At 43.8% G+C, this 11,800-nt stretch overlaps 1 protein-coding gene across 1 annotated transcript in view; it reads left to right on the top strand.

Moving 5' to 3' along the window:
* Positions 1 to 2,079: 2,079 nt before the first annotated feature.
* The window catches only part of DNA2 (DNA replication helicase/nuclease 2), a 74,441-nt gene continuing 64,720 nt past the window's right edge, over positions 2,080 to 11,800 (top strand). The window contains exons 1-5 of the mRNA XM_011929409.1: positions 2,080 to 2,285; positions 3,913 to 4,095; positions 5,910 to 6,093; positions 8,435 to 8,581; positions 8,756 to 8,766. Coding sequence (XP_011784799.1) covers positions 2,212 to 2,285; positions 3,913 to 4,095; positions 5,910 to 6,093; positions 8,435 to 8,581; positions 8,756 to 8,766 — 599 coding nt within the window. The 5' untranslated portion in view covers positions 2,080 to 2,211. The remainder of the gene's footprint in view (positions 2,286 to 3,912; positions 4,096 to 5,909; positions 6,094 to 8,434; positions 8,582 to 8,755; positions 8,767 to 11,800) is intronic.

Genomic DNA, 11,800 nt, shown 5'->3' with positions numbered 1-11,800 from the left:
CTGAGGTGGGTGGATCACCTGAGGTCAGGAGTTTGAGAGCAGCCTGGCCAACATGGCAAAACCCCATCTCTACTAACAATACAAAAAAATTAGCTGGTGTGGTGGCAAGTGCCTGTAATCCTAGCTACTGGGGAGGATGAGGCAGGAGAATTGTCTGAACCCAGGAGGCGGAGGTTGCAGTGAGCTGAGTTTGCGCCACTGCACTCCAACCTGTGAGACCCCGTTTCACACACACACACACACACACAAATACACACACTAGAGAAAAAAGGATGGGCCGGGTGTGAAGGCTCACACCGTTCATCTGAGCACTTTGGAAAGCCAAGGTTGGCAGATTGCTTGAGCCCAGGAGTTCTTTGCCTCAGCCTCCCGAGTAGCTGGGACTATAGGCTACTCCTTGTTTTGTTGAAACAGCTCATAAAACATTGAACCACAGGTATTGAGACAGTAGAGGTATTTCTGTTGATATCAGGGACAAATACTAATAGAATAACTCCCATTCCAGTATGTACATATTTGAAAGCCCATGTACATGATAAATATATTAACCTTTCGCCAATTTTTTTTCTTTTCAGACTGAGTCACTCTTTCACCCAGGCTGGCGTGATCGCAGCTCACTGCAACCTCTGCCTCTCAGGCTCAAGTGATTCTCCTGCCTCAGTCTCCGGAGTAGCTGGGATTACAGGTGTGCACCACCACACCCGGCTAATTTTTATATTTTTAGTAGAGACTGGGTTTCACCATGTTGGCCAGGCTGGTCTTGACCTCCTGACCTCAAGTGATCCACCCACTTCAGCCTCCCAAGGTGTTGGGATTACAGGCCTGAGCCACCGCATGCGGCCCATTTTGTCCATTTAAAAAATGAATAACAAAAATAAGGATAACCGTTATACGACTGATATTTTTAACATGGCTCTGGATGTTCTAGTCAATGCCTCCAGAACAGAGAAGTATATAAATATGGAAAATCGGTGCACACCACCACGCCCAGCAAGGAAACATCTTTTAAAAATGGGAGACACCAGGCCATATTAGAGGCTCAATCCAATAGTGAGGGTGAGGCTGATGATACAAGAGAATGAGGCAATAATTGAAGAAGCCATGCCCTTGAGAATGTTTGAAGCCTTGGGATGCCAAGTGCAAGTGGAGCGATTGCCCTTTAACCAGAAGAACACTTTGTCTGCTATTGAAAAAAAGTGGAAAGAGGTTATGAAGAGTGGTTCAGATATCAGAAGTTTTGCAGAATTTTTTTTTTTTTTTTTTTTTGAGACAGAGTCTCGCTCTGTCGCCCAGGCTGGAGTGCAGTAGTCGGATCTCAGCTCACTGCAAGCTCCGCCTCCTGGGTTTACACCATTCTCCTGCCTCAGCCTCCTGAGTAGCTGGGACTACAGGCGCCCGCCACCTCGCCCGGCTAGTTTTTTGTATTTTTTAGTAGAGACGGGGTTTCACCATGTTAGCCAGGATGGTCTCGATCTCCTGACCTCGTGATCCACCCGTCTCGGCCTCCCAAAGTGCTGGGATTACAGGCTTGAGCCACCGCGCCCGGCCGTTTTGCAGAATTTTAAAATTTATTTTTATTTATTTTTATTTTTTTGAGACTGATTTTTGTATTTTTAGTAGAGACGGGGTTTCACCATGTTGGCCAGGCTGGTCTTGAACTGCTGGTCGTGGTCCTCCCGCCTCAGCCTCCGGAAATGCTGGGATTACAGGCATGAGCCACCATGCCCGGCCAGAAGTTTTGTAGATTTAGCCGTGGCATGATCAAGGAATTGCTATCTGACAGTTTCTATTTTCTCAATGAGTTTTCCGAAGAAAAGGGGAGAGGCTGTTTCCCAGGGAGTGCGCAGTTCTGAAGGCTAACCAGGGACGCCTGGTTTTGGGCAACTACAAATGGTTGTGTTCAAACTAAGCGTGTGTCAGACAGCGGTTGGAGTGTCAAGAGAGATGGCAGGAGCGTTTAGTCTGCTTCAGATATGAAGACTCCCTGTATCCCCAAGGCAGAGGCCAGAGCCCTGCTGCTCAGGAGAGGCGCCCCACGTGGAACGCGCCGGCGCGGGAGGGGCGGCCTGGCGCAGGTCATTTGGGACCTCGGCGGGTTGGCGCATGCGCGCGTCCCTTTCTCTTTTCTGAGTTTTCTGTGTTACTCTCGATTCCGCTGGTTTTTCTGGCTATAGTTCGCCGGTTTTTCTGGCCATAGTCCCCGCGTCCAGGATGGAGCAGCTGGACGAACTGGAGCTGCTGATGGAGAAGAGTTTTTGGGAGGAGGCGGAGCTGCCGGCGGAGCTGTGAGCGGAGCGCGGGGAGGGTTTGGGAACAAAGCGGGAGATTTGAAAGAAGGAGCGGGAGAGGCCGCGTGCGCATCTCCGCAGACCGACCGGGCCCAGGGCCCAGGGCCCAGGGGCCCGGGGCAGCTCCCTAGGCACCCGACGAGTCTCTGGAGTCGGGGCCCGCCTCCCAAGGTGTTTTTTGGGGCCACCCTCAGCCAGAGCCTGGACTTTCCCTTGCCCAGCAGTTCATTGTTTTCCTTGATTTCACCCGTTTCCCTAACTTGAGGAGCTTCGGCCACTGAAATGTTTTTATAATAGGAAATTGCGACTGCCCAAGGCTTTTCTCGATGTGTAGTTGGATTAACTTATCCTTGGAAGATCTCTGCACCCTCAGCCTGGTGTATATAAATGATCAGAGGAAGTTAACCACGGTCACAATGTGGAATTACTTTCAATATAATAGCAATAATGCTAATTAGCGTTGAGGGACTTTTGCGTTTGGGCTTTTGATCAGCAATATACCTTTTGAGAAACATCTTTAAGGCATCATAGCCAATCTTGGGAAATTCATGGCCTGAGGCTAGGTGGAGTACATGAATAAAGCGTTTGCAAAATAATAGAACGGTCAAATAACAAAAGATAACTTGTAGGGTAATGTGAAAGGCGTTTGGTGTTATCACTGGAGAGGTAATGACTTTGGACTCTCGGTTGGCCCCTCACTGATGCCGCAGTCAAACGGGAAAGACTTAAGAGGTACTTAATAGGAGAAGGGCTGTTTTCTTGAGGAGAGATTATTATTTTGCATAATTTTAGACGGCGTGGACCGATGGATGAAAGTATTGAGAAATTGACCTACCCACTTTAAATATAAGTAATAAAGTTCTGAATTACTGTGTAAAGGATTGAGCTAATTTGATACGTATTAAGCTTGCGTTCTGTCCAGTGAGATTTTATCGAAAGATTTCCGGCATTACGTTAGCAGGTTGGACTAAATTATTTCTAAGTACAATTCTGTGGCTTATGGTAGGACTTTCAGTGAACCACGGACACTACCCTTTTCCATAACATAAGACTCATATTTACAAAAAGGATCGTGTCCAAAACATCTCCTTTTACTTGTACTTTGGGAAGGCTTGCACCAATGGTAGAAATTTCTTGTTTAATAATATCCAATTTATACTTTCTTTTTCTTTTTTTCCCCCCCAGAAACCGGGACTTTTTCTGTCGCTCAGGAAGGGGCACAGTGGCATGATCGTATCTCACTGCAGCCTCAAACTCCTGGGCTAAATCCTTCCTCCTCAGCCTCTTGAGTAACTGGGACTACAGGTGTACATCATCATGCCTGGCTTCCAGTGCATTCTTAATCCTCATTGTAATGGGTATCCCAGAGAACTCCTTACAGAAATTAAAATGGAAAATCTCATATCATGAGCATGTTTGAAATGGCATTACTCAGAAGTTTTTGTAATAGGAATTCTGTGTCTTTGCTCTGTTAATTTTACCTATTTTGGCTAAATGTCATTGTAATAAGCTTTTCAGAAGAAAGAAACCTAGAAAACTGGAAGATTGGTTTGTAGATGAAACAGATTGGTTGACTTCTTATTTCATGGTTGTGCTGAAATAGTTTTGTATGTGTGTGCTTTAGATTTCAGAAGAAGGCGGTAGCTTCCTTTCCTAGAACAGTTCTGAGCCGAGGAATGGATAACCGGTACCTGGTGTTGGCGGTCAATACTGTACAGAACAAAGAGGGAAACTGTGAAAAGCACCTGGTCATCACTGCTTCACAGTCACTAGAAAATAAAGAACTGTGCATCCTTAGGAATGACTGGTAATTTTTATGTGACTTTGAGCACCGATTCGAGTCTTAAGGGTACCATCGTAAAACTCATCAAATGGCTTCTGTGAATGTTACTATAATTTAATTGTTTAAAAGGGAATAGATTTGATCCTAGCCTAATTCTGCATGAAAATTGTATCTATTACTCCTGTATCTCAAGTCTCATATTCCAAAAATTGGCTTTTGTTGTCATTTGAAGATCATGTGGGCCAGACATGGTGGCTCACACCTGTAATCACAGCACTTTGGGAGGCCAAGGTGGGCAGATCACCTCAGGTCAGGAGTTTGAGACCAGCCTGACCAACATGGAGAAACCCCATCTCTACTAAAAATAAAAAAAATTATCGGGGCGTGGTGGCGCATGCCTGTAATCGCAGTTACTCTGGAGGCTGAGGCAGTAGAATCGCTTGAACCCAGGAGGTAGAGGTTGTGGTGAACCGAGATCGTGCCATTGCACTCCAGCCTGGGCAACAAGACCGAAACTTCGTCTCAAAAAAGAAAAAAAAAAGAAGGCCGGGCGCGGTGGCTCAAGCCTGCAATCCCAGCACTCTGGGAGGCCGAGACGGGCGGATCACGAGGTCAGGAGATAGAGACCATCCTGGCTAACACGGTGAAACCCCGTCTCTACTAAAAAAATACAAAAAAACTAGCCAGGGGAGGTGGCGGGCGCCTGTAGTCCCAGCTACTTGGGAGGTTGAGGCAGGAGAATGGCGTAAACCCGGGAGGCGGAGCTTGCAGTGAGCTGAGATCCGGCCACTGCACTCCAGCCCGGGCGACAGAGCGAGACTCTGTCTCAAAAAAAAAAAAGAAAAGAAAATCACGTACAAAGAGCCTTATTAATGACTACTTCCTATTTCCCAGTACATTCTAAGATTGCAGCTGAAACGCACGTTAGTTGTAACTAAGAGCAAAATTAATTAAAACATATAGGCCTTAGATTTCTCTACTCAAAAGTGTGGTATGTGAGGGGTGGAGTGTAGATGCAGAAAAGCTAGAGGTCTAACTTTGGCTCTTCGTCTAAGCTGTGAATTAGTTTGTTTTTGTTGTTGTTGTTGTTTTTGGAGATGGAGTCTTGCTCTGTTGCCCAGGCTGGAGTGCAGTGGCGTGATCTCGGCTCACTGCACCCTCCACCTCCCAGGTTCAAGCGATTCTCCTGCCCTAGCCTCACAAGTAGCTGAGATTACAGGCGTCCGCCACCACGCCCAGCTAATTTTTGTATTTTTAGTAGAGACAGGGTTTGACCATGTTGGCCAGGCTGGTCTTGAACTCCTGACCTCAGGTTATCCACCCACCTCGGCGTCCGAAAGTGCTGGGATTACAGGCATGAGCCACCGCGCCTGGCCTAGTTTGAACTAGTTCAGTATGATTTTATTCTTGCTACACTGGGTTTGGCTTCATGCTTCAAGACTTATAGAAGCTGTAGATTTCCTATAAGTCTTAAGAAAGAATTATTAAAACAACCCAATTCAGAATTGGAGCTATATATATTACATTAGCAAAGGTTTTTTGATAGCTTTTGCAATAGACTTTACTGGCACTAAGTTGTTTTTCTCTTTGGGATTTATAGAAGACTGTTGAGTATTCTCAGATGTGTTTGGCACATAGAAAGGGATAGAGTGACTAGGAGTTGTTTTAGAAGACTGTATCCTGGTATTTTATTTTATTTTTTTAAAGACCCAGAAATTTAGAAATATTTTTTTCTTCTTCAGATAAAATACTCATTTATTTTTTTGAAGCCTCCCTAATGTGTTTAAATGTAGGAACCTAAGCAATATATTTATACTTTAACTTTGCTTTATTTTCAGGTGTTCTGTTCCAGTAGAGCCAGGAGATATCATTCATTTGGAGGGAGACTGCACATCTGATACTTGGATAATAGATAAAGATTTTGGATATTTGATTCTGTATCCAGACATTCTGATTTCTGGCACAAGCATAGCCAGTAGTATTCGATGTATGAGAAGAGCTGTCCTGAGTGAAACTTTTAGGGTAAATAATAGTAACAGTTAATGTTTCTGCAGGGTCTGAGAGTGTTACACAGCACTTTTACATTTATTATTTCAGTTAATCCTCCCAGCAACCCTATAAAATAAATGGTATTAATCAGCTGCATTTTATAGATGAGGAAAATGGGCTCAGAGAGGTTAAGTGACTTGCCCCGCAGCCACATAACTACGAGGTGGCAGTGCTAGGACTAAAGGCCAGGTGCCTGAGTCCTTCAAATCGTGTTCAGGGCTTAATAAGTAATTATAGTAAGAAAATTAATTTAAATGACAAACTTTTAAATTTAAACACAGCTAGACATTTCCAAACTTGGCTTCATGTGATTCCCACTAAACTAAAAGTAAATGTGTAGATCACTTTTAAAAAATGTATTTTGGTAGAAAAATTAGCCAGGTGTGGTGGCATGCACCTGTAGTCCCAGCTACTCAGGAGGCTGAGGCAGGAGAATCGTTTGAACCCAGGAGGCGGAGGTTGCAGTGAGCCGAGATCAGGCTACTGCATTCTAGCCTGGGCGACAGAGCGAGACTCTGTCTCAAAACAAATAACAAACAAATTGTATTTTGGGCTATTTCAAACATACTAAGAGATGATTGTAATAAACTCCCATGTACTCAACACCCAGCTTTTTATTTATTTTTCTTGAAACATGCAGTTTTATTTTAAAATAAAATAAGTCTCAAAAAAAAATGTATTTGGGGGCTGGGCACGGTGGCTCACGCCTGTAATCCCATCACTTTGACAGGCCGAGGTGGGAGGATCACGAGGTCAGGAGTTCAAGACCAGCCTGACCAACATGGTGAAAACCCGTCTCTACTAAAAATACAAAAATTAGCCAGGCATTGAGGCACGTGCCTGTAATCTCAGCTACTCGGGAGACTGAGGCAGGAGAATCGCCTGAACCCCGGAGGCGGAGGTGCAGTGAGCGGAGATCCTGCCACTGCACTTCATTCAGCCTGGGGGACGGAGTGAGATTCCGTCTCAAAACAAACAAAAATGTATTTTGGGCTATTTCAAACATACAAAGAGATTATTGTAATAAACTACCATGTACCCAACACCCAGCTTTTTAATTATTTTTCTTGAAACATGTACTTTTATTTTATTTTGAGTCTCACTGTGTCACCCAGACTGGAGTGCGGTAGGTCACCAAAGCCTTGACCTCCCAGGCTCAAGCAATCCTCCCACCTCAACCTCCCGAGTAGCTGGAGCTATAGGCATGAGCTACTGCGCTTGGCCTGAGTATTAAGTTTTAAAAAACTTTTTGGGCCAGGCGCAGTGCCTCACGCCTGTAATCCTAGCACTTTGGGAGACCGAGGTGGGCGGATCACGAGGTCAGGAGATCAAGACCATCCTGGCTAACACGGTGAAACCCCATCTCCACTAAAAATACAAAAGACTAGCCGAGCGTGGTAGCGGGCGCCTGTAGTCCCAGCTACTCGGGAGGCTGAGGCGGGAGAATGGCGTGAACCCGGGAGGCGGAGCTTGCTGTGAGTGGAGGGCGTGCTACTGCACTCCAACCTGGGGGACAGAGGGAGACTCCGTCTCAAAAAAAGAAAAAAGGTCTAGCCTAATACAAGAGTTAATCAAGAAATGAAGTATGAAGTAGTTTTTCTTTTTGAGTGGAGAAAAATTCCTTGCCAAAAATCTCTGTTGTAGGTTGAAAAATATTTTTTTCTTCCCAAACATTACTGTTAAGTAGGTTTAACTTTTATATTTGAATGGTATCTTTTACTTACATGAGTTTATCAGCTATGCCTTTATTGACTTTTCTATTGGGTGGATTATCAAGTGAAATTAGAGTACAATACTTTAAATATTATTTGAGAGCATTTTGAATATTGGTTATTTTAATTTTTTTTCAAAATGGAGAACATTGATTTTAAAAGTAATTCATACTCAGCCTGGCCAACATGGTGAAACCCTGCCTCTACTAAAAATACAAAAAGTAAAAGTTAGGCTGGGCATGGTGGCACACACCTGTAATTCCAGTTACTTGGGAGGCTGAGGCATGAGAATCATTTGAACCTGGGAGGTGAAGGTTGCAATGAGCTGAGATTGTGCCATTGTGCTCCAGCCTGTGTGTCGGAGCAAGAGTCTGTCTCAAAAAAAAAAAAAAGTAACTCATGCAATAATAATTCAGACAATTCTGAATAGAAGAAAGTGAAAGTCACTTATAATTCCACCCACCAGAAAAAAAATTATTTAATATTTTGGCATTTGTCTTACCAGTGCATTTTGGCTATGGTGGTTTAATAGATTAGATAATAAATATACAATTATGTCTGTTAATATGTTGTGAAATAAATTGTGTGATTTGTTTTTGTAGAGCTCTGATCCAGCCACTCGCCAAATGCTAATTGGTACGATTCTCCATGAGGTGTTTCAAAAAGCAATAAATAATAGCTTTGCCCCAGAAAAGCTGCAAGAACTTGCTTTTCAAACAATTCAAGAAATAAGACATTTGAAGGAAATGTAAGTAGTTATAAGAGGAACTGCAGGTATAATTTTATTATGTAACTTCTGTCCTAGAAACTATAAAGTATTTGTATAGACTACCCAATATAAATTAGTGTAATCTAAAATGCAGATTTCACAGTTCCAGTACACTGTTGAAACTCTGTGAAGAGTTTCTGAAATTGCCCAACAGGATCTTTTTGGGTAAAAATATCTAAATATTTTGTACATGTGCATAACAGATTCCTTAACTACTTTCAGAGAATGTATAAAGAACTTTTTTTGCGTTAGTTCTAGAAACAGTGTGATATACTGAGAATTGTATGGGGTTGGGAATAAGATGAAACTAGTTTCAAAATGCAGCTTTATGGCCAGGTGCAGTGGCTCACGCCTGTAATCCCAACACTTTGGGAGGCCGAGGCAGGCGGATCACCAAGTCTGGAGATTGAGACCATCCTAGCTAACACGATGAGACCCCGTCTCTACTAAAAATACAAAAAATTAGCTGGGCGTGGTGGCGGATGCCTGTAGTTCCATATTCTCGGGAGGCTGAGGCAGGAGAATGGTGTGAACCCGGGAGGCGGAGCTTGCAGTGAGCTGAGATCACACCACTGCACTCCAGCCTGGGTGACAGAGCGAGACTCCGTCTCAAAAATAAATAAATAAAAATAAAAAATGTAGCTTTACAGTATTTTTTTGGGGGGAGATAGGGGTCTTGCTATGTTGTCCAGGCCTTAAACGACTGGGCTCATATGTTTCTGCCCACCTCAGCCTCCTGTGTATCTGGAACAACAGGTACATGCCACCATGCCTGGCCTGCCTTACCAGTTTTTGTTTTGTTTTCGAGACGGAGTCTTGCTTTGTCGCCCACGGTGGCATACAGTGGCTTGCTCTCAGCTCACTGCAGCCTCCACCTCCCAGATTCAAACAATTCTCCTGCCTCAACCTCCCGAGTAGCTGGGATTACAGGCATAAGCCACCACACCCGGCTAATTTTTTTGTATTTTTAGTGAAGACGGGGTTCCGCCATGTTGGCCAGGCTGGTCTTGAACTCATGACCTCAAGTGATCTACCCACCTCGTGTCCCAAAGTGCTGGGATTACAGGCTTGAGCCACCGCGCCCAGCCTAATTTTTGTGTTTTTAAGTAGAGATGGGGTTTCACCATATTGGCCAGGCTGGTTTTGAACTGACCTCAAGTGATCCGTTCCTCTCGGCTTCCCAAAGTGTTGGGATTACAGGCATGAGCCACTGCACCTAGCCTAAAATGTATATTCATTTAAAAATATCAGTCTATGCTTGTTAACATAACATTTTAATGAAAAAAACTATTGTAAAAAAAAATGTAATGCATGTCATTGTTTTACATTTTTTCAGTTTCTTTTTTCTTCTTCCTTATTTATTTATTTTTTTTGAGGTAAGGTCTCTGTTGTGCAGGCTGGAGTGCTGTGATGAAATTATCACCCACTGTAGCCTCAAACAATCCTCCAGCCTCTATTTTTTTTTTCTTTCTTTCTTTTTTTTTTGAGATGGAGTTTTGCTCTTTTTGCCCAGGCTGGAGTGCAATGGCATGATCTCAGCTCACCGAAACCTCCGCCTCTCAGGTTCAAGCAATTCTTTTGTCTCAGCCTCCTGAGTAGCTGGGATTACAGGCATGCACCACCATGACTGGCTAATTTTGTATTTTTGGTAGAGACCGGTTTCTCCATGTTGGTCAAGCTGGTCTCGAACTCCCCACCTCAGGTGATCCGCCCGCCTTGGCCTCCCAAAATGCTGAGATTACAGGTATGAGCCACAGAGCCTGGCCGTTTTGTTTTTTTTTTTCTTTTCTTAAAGCTACAGCACCCAATATTCCCAGGTGGTCTCCCATCCAAGTAGTAACCAAGCTCAACCCTGCTTAGCTTCTGAGATAAGATGAGATCAGCTGCGTTCTGAGTGGTATGGGTGTAAACCAAGCCTCTATTTTTGCAAATGTTTTAAAGTATGACTTCATAGAAGATTGTGGATTCTTGTATCTGCTTCTGCATTCAAAATATTTCTATATTTTATGTCATGTAGCCTCAGAAAATTCAACTGTACTGTCATGAAAGGAAAATGATAAATAATGTATTCATATTGTTATGACATAATTTTGACCTTGTAAGAACCCTGAAAAATTGATACTTGGGTTTTTTTGTTTCTGCAGATTTCTCACATAAGAAGTTAACGTTCCTATATACTGTCCTTTGATGTTGTAAGACTGTTACTGCCTTTCTGTCCATATGACCCTTTTTCCTCTTTAACATTTCTACTTTCCATTGCTTGGTTTCAGGAGCAATAGCTCCATTTTTTTAATATATCCCAAAGGTATAACTGGGACTCTTCCAATTAGACCATGGTATGAATTAGAGCAAATTATCTGAAATTTGATGTCATGTCACTGTTTCAGTGTTATTTGGATTTTTTTTTTTTTCAGACAGGGTCTCACTGTGTCACCCAGGCTGGAGTACAGTGGTGAGATCACAGGTTACTGTAACCTCAAACTCTTGGGCTGAAACGATCCTTCCGCTTCAGCCTACTGAAGAGCTGGGACTGTAGTTCCACACCACCATGCTTGTTGTTATTTGGATGTTTTAAAAAAATTGTGGTTAAATGCATATAAAAATCACCGTGTTAGGCTGGGCGTGATGGCTCACCCCTGTAATCCCAGCACTTTCAGAGGCTGAGGCGGGCAGATCACGTGAGGTCAGGGGTTTAAGACCAGGCTGGCCAACATGGTGAAACCCCATCTTTACTAAAAATACAAAAATTAGCTGGGCATGGTGTCGTATGCCTATGGTCCCAGCTACTCAGGGGACTGAGGCAGGAGAATCACTTGAAGCTGGGAGGTGAAGGTTGCAGTGAGCCGAGATTGCGCCAACTTGGACAACAAGAGCGAAACTCCATCTAAAAAAAAAATTACCTTATTAGGTCACACGTGGTGGCTCATGCCTGTCATCCCAGCACTTTTGGAGGCCAAAGTGGGCAGATTGCTTGAGCCCAGGAGTTTGAGACCAGCCTAGCCAACACGGTGAAACCCCATCTCTACTGAAAATACAAAAAAATTAGCTGAGCATGATGGTGTGTGTGCCTGTAATTCTAGCTACTCTGTACGCTGAGCGGGGAGAATCACTTGAGTCTAGAAGGCAGAGGTTGCAGTAAGCCGAGATCGTGCTACTTCACTCCAGCCTGGGTGACAGCGTGAGACCCTATCTCAAAAAA

The sequence above is a fragment of the Colobus angolensis genome, unplaced genomic scaffold (assembly GCF_000951035.1).
Source record: "Colobus angolensis palliatus isolate OR3802 unplaced genomic scaffold, Cang.pa_1.0 Scaffold12, whole genome shotgun sequence".
Taxonomy (NCBI): domain Eukaryota; kingdom Metazoa; phylum Chordata; class Mammalia; order Primates; family Cercopithecidae; genus Colobus; species Colobus angolensis.
Note: the sequence above shows the minus strand (reverse complement) of the source record. Positions and strands in the feature narration are given on the sequence as shown.